This window comes from Phalaenopsis equestris, unplaced genomic scaffold, assembly GCF_001263595.1.
Source record: "Phalaenopsis equestris unplaced genomic scaffold, ASM126359v1 Scaffold000531, whole genome shotgun sequence".
In the NCBI taxonomy this organism is placed as follows: Eukaryota; Viridiplantae; Streptophyta; class Magnoliopsida; order Asparagales; family Orchidaceae; genus Phalaenopsis; species Phalaenopsis equestris.
In genome coordinates, this window is record NW_018164971.1 from 1,295,709 (window position 1) to 1,301,030 (window position 5,322).

The 5,322-nt window shown below is 31.9% G+C and overlaps 1 protein-coding gene across 1 annotated transcript; it reads left to right on the forward strand.

The window, feature by feature from the left end:
* Positions 1-4,290: 4,290 nt before the first annotated feature.
* Positions 4,291-5,088, forward strand: LOC110028806 (early nodulin-like protein 1). Its single transcript, XM_020730805.1, has 2 exons — positions 4,291-4,570; positions 4,644-5,088. The coding sequence occupies exons 1-2, from the start codon at positions 4,369-4,371 to the stop codon at positions 5,033-5,035; spliced, it is 594 nt and encodes a 197-aa protein (XP_020586464.1). The 5' UTR covers positions 4,291-4,368; the 3' UTR covers positions 5,036-5,088.
* Positions 5,089-5,322: the final 234 nt, after the last annotated feature.

Here is a 5,322-nt window from a genome sequence, read left to right on the forward strand (position 1 = left end):
TATATATATATATATATATATATATTGATGAGTAGTATTTTTAAAAAAAATAATTGACTATAAGGCTACGAAGATTTTTAATCAATTAAAAGTATTAATTAAGAAAATAGAATAAAAATTATTAAATTAGATTCAAATGATGTTTTAATATAAATAATAATTTCTAAATATTGTCCCAACCCTTAACATCTTATGGCTTCATGATTAGGGTTGTCAAAACAATTATTTGTTTGTGAAAAACTCATGGATTATATCCAAATATTATTTGTTAAGTAAACGAGTCGAACACGAACACACTTTTTGAGCGTGAAATATTAACGAGTCGGACACGAGCTAAGCTTATGCTCGGCAGTGTTCGACCCCTATTCACCAAGTATAACTCTAATTTTTCATTTTGTACATCAAAAAGATATATGTACTCACCTTAAAGAGATCTAATGCTATAAAAGAGAATGAGTACGATGAAATCCTACCCACTATCAAGATATTGTGAACCTGCCTGATGGAATGAGCAAAGTCAAACGGGCAAGCCAATAGGCAAAAATCAATCAAAACACAAGACGGATAAAAAGACCACCGAATGATTAAAGCAGGAGTCATCATACCGAAAATGAGAAAGAAGAGTATTGAAGCTGAATATTGCAATAAAACTGACTTGATGTGATAGCTTACCCCCTATTAGAGTTAATCCAAAAGAAGATTTTGTTTTACATAGTATCTCTGACCAACCCATGTAGACTCTAATGACTCCTTATCAAAAGAAGATAGTGAACCTGTTTGGATCAACCAACCAAACTTTGCCGACTAACCTTAGCTAACCGAGCTGACCACGTTGACCCCACATCAACTAAGCTTAATTAATTGAGTCAAAAAGCAATCGGATGATAAACTCAAACTTGTTAAATACTAGAAATATGCGAGTATGGACTCTATCCAAATATGGAAAAAATGTAATATTATCATTATCTTATCTCCCATATAAATAAGAAAAATATTTTATGAAGAAGACACTATTCATATCTCCTTATTTTACATTGAACACTATAGGAAAGATATTAATTAGAGTTGATTTTTGCATGAGAAAATTTCCGACAAAAACTTTGGCATCAAATGTGCGTGTCTTCCGTACAAACTGATTATGGATGACCTTTATTCATTATGACGACGCAAACCATTTGGGTCGAAAAATTTTCAACGCAATATAATTTCTTAATAGCATGGATTGGTCAGAGGTGTAGTCGACCCTAACTAATTGGGTCGGCAAACACTGACACAAATCCGTCAGAGTTTTCACTTGAGATTTAACGGTTTCGACTAGTATTCTTCCTCTCCAAGCTCCCCCTTCTTTACTTTTTTGGTTTTCTATGATCTTTATGCAAAAATTGAAGTTTATGTGTTTGATATGTAATTTATAAGACTTGTGTGATTTGAATGTAAAAATTGAAGATCATAAGTTAAAGATATAATACATATGAATTGTGTGATTCGTATGTAAAAAATGAAGTTTGGCTGTTACATACGTAATACATAAGAATTGAGTTGAATTTATGTGGTAAAAATTGAAGTTTGGGTGTTAGATATGTAATACATTTGAACTTAGTGGAATATATGCACAAGTTAAAGTCTAGTTGTTAAGATATGGAGTACATAAGAATTGTGTGGTTTGTATGTAAAAATAGAAGTTTATGTGTTAGATATGTAATGTATAAGAATTGAGTAGGATGCTTGTAAAAATTAAAGTTTAGGTGTTCGATATGTAATATGTACGAATTGTATGGTTTGCACGTAAAAATTAAATTTTAGGTGTTAACTACATAATACATAAGAATTGTGTGGTTTGTATGTAAAAAATGAAGTTTAAGAGTTAGATATGTAATATATTAAAATCGAGTGGAATGTTGTAAAATTGAAGCTTGGATCTCACATATTTAGTAATTAAGAATTAAATAGATGTATGTAAAGAATTGAAGTTTCGATTTTAGACATGTAATATGTAAGAATTGTATGGTTTGTAAGTAAAAAATTGAAGTTTAGGTGTTAGATGTGTGATACATAAGAATTGTGTGTCACAAATAAAAGTTTTAAGTGTTAGAAATGTAATAGAGAAATTCATGCAAGCGACATCATAGCTCCTCATTTACCTTTCTAAAGGTAAGTTTTGATACTCTTATGCAAAATAAAAAAAACAATCATACCTAACACATGATGAAGTCAAGTTGATTTTGTACCATCATGGATTTCAACCTAATTATTGGTAATGGCTTGCACATGGTGAGCATGAACTAGATGTTTAGTATAATCATTTTATCGTTTCATCAAGTTCTACCTCTCCAATGAGATATGATCCTGAAACATATAAAACAATAAGTTTTTAAGCCAATAGAGCTCATTTTGTTGGGAAAGTTATTGATGATAATCAAACATCGACCAATGAACTATAAAAAATCTATAATTTATTGAATGCTACACAATAGCCTTTGTGAGAAGATTGCACTATGCTTTCAGAGTTATCAATAGAGCTGACAATATTGTGCATTAAATTTGATTATAACGTACACAGTTAATAATTTAATTATGTTGCAATATTAATAAATGAGACGAACCCTATGGAAAATTTAGTTTTAAAGAGCCTTCGAACAAAAAAATTAATGTTTAAGTTAGGGTTAATATCTAAGAAGATAAATTATTGTGCTAATGGTTGCATGTTACATTAAAAAACTAATGCAATAAAGAAGAAATGTAAATTTTGTGATGATTAGAGATTCAAATCGAGGGGGCGAAAAAAAAAATATTCAAAAAAATAGCACATAAAAATAAATATTTTACTTATCGTTTATACCCGTACTTAAAAGATTATTTGCTTCTATGCATACAACTTCTCACATGACACTGCACAATACTAAATCTGTTAATACTAATTCATTGAGTCATTCATCAGATAGGGGAAACCTAAAGACACTTCAATCATATTTATCTTGACTTTCCAGATGAATGACTTAATATTAAGCTTGACTTATGTGCAGATAGGTTCACACCATACAATCACCACACAATAGCCTACTAATGTTGGATAATGACATTACTTCATACTTAAATATTTTATGAATTTCTCGAGGCAAAATTATAAGTGATTTTAATGAAACCCACTTCTTCAATTTAATAAATTTAATTTTTGAAATATATAGTATTACTTTATGACAAGTAACATTTAAGTTTGGAAGATTTTGATATCCCTAAAAGCATGTTAAATGTTATTCATATTTAACAAATAAAACACAAGCAAGCACATAAAACTATTTGGATCTAGCACTATGTTGCAGAGCCAGGTCCCCATTCATATAGACTGTGTTCCAGTTTTTTTATTTATTTATTTAGCATCTATAGAAAAGTATATCAATTTTATTGATGATTTAGTGGCTACCCAATGGAGAACAATCTCTGATATTTCAAAGAGGTTTGTATTTTGTTAGTTAAATATTTTTTAAATCTCTTGAATTTATGTCTGAAAGTTTTCTTTGCTATGAAACATGTTTTATGAAGGCTTTGTGATTTTTTTTAAAATTTTTATTTTTGTGTAACTATTTAAATTTTTAATATATTTTTCAATTACAAATTCATAATAAATCCAAATAAATTTCAAATACTATGAAATTCTATAGAGACACCTTGAATTAGATTCTAAATAAGCTCTAAAAGCTTCAAGATATTATAAATTCACATGAATTTTCTATGAATTAAGTGATTTATTTAATCTTTATTTATTATTATTTTTTTATTTTTAATCAAATTTACTTGATTTTGAATTTTTTTTTGTCTTTTATTTGTTGAAATATTCAATTGGTTAGAATTTAGGGTCATGTTTAAATTGAATGGACATATTTGCCATTTTTGAAGTTACATATTTACTCATATTTTCATTAAATTTGCATGTTTATCATATTTCTTTTGTTGAGATAATCATTTTGTGAGACTTTAAGTTGACTTTGGCTTCATATGATTAAGTTTGGTTGGTTTTAAAATAAAAGGTACATTTGTAATTTTTAAATTTTATAAATATATCCAAAGTTGTTTAAATGTCAAATTATCTCATAAGAATATGATTTAATTCATTCTTATTATTTGTGAATATCAACTCAAATTGAATTGAGCTAATCGACCTAATCCGATCTAAGCCACTCATTATCACGAGAAAATATTAGGTCAGGACTTCAGATCATTCGGAGTTCAATAAAAAAACACTACTTATAAGATGAACCCATCACAATACACTATGATCACTTTAATATTTTCTCCATTATCATTTAAATTCGAGCCATACTCCGCCCCCTTCACTCTCTCAGTTCCGACACTTCTACCGAACAATCCTAAATGCCTACCCTCTTCGCCGGTGTATCCCGGCGCCGGCGAATCCTCCCTGCTGCGATCACTCTCCTTGTAGCATTCAACCCCGTCATCGCCTTCCAGTACAAAGTCGGCGATCTCGATTCATGGGGCATTCCCCCTCCTTCCCTCCCTAACCTCTACGCCCACTGGGTTCTCAACCACCATTTTCACATGGGCGATTCTCTCCGTAAGTCTTCTACCACTTCCCCAACTTTGGATTACCCAGATCTACTCACTTATCCTTTTCTGCTTCATGTAAGTCTTCCTCTACCCGCCGAGTCAGGACAACGTGGTTCAGGTCACGGAAAGGGCTTTCAATGCCTGCAATGTGACGGATCCGATCTTGAAAATGGAGGATGGAAACTCGATTTTTAATCTCAGCACTCCGGGAACGTTCTACTTCACGAGCGGCGTTTCGGGGCATTGTGATAAGCGGCAGAAACTACAGATCGCTGTTCCGGATGCGAATGGAACATACTTCCAGCCGACGAATGGGCCGGCGGCAGAGGCTGAAGGACCGGCGGCGTTCCCGTTGGTGTTTGGACCGACGCCGGGTGGGAGTTCTGCTGCGCCGGAGCGTTTGTCGGTCTCTCTCGCCGGCAGGTTTGCTGTGGCCATTGCTACTTTCTGCTGCTTATTTCGAATGGTGTGATTGGGATGGTATGTGGATCTGTATCGATTCGGTATATTTCTGGGTTTTCTTTATTCATTTTTTCAGCGAGGTTATTTTGATATAGTATTTAAAATTTTTTCTTTTGACTTATTTTACATCTAAATATTCATATGTTCTAAAGTGTAATGGTGCATGTGCATCTTAACGATTGGGAAACTTTGGGATTAAGGTGGTCTCTTGTTGGATCTATGAGATTAGAGATCCTTAGAGTAATTATGTAATTGCTCCTTTTTTTAATATTTAATTTTGTTGGCTCAATATACTCA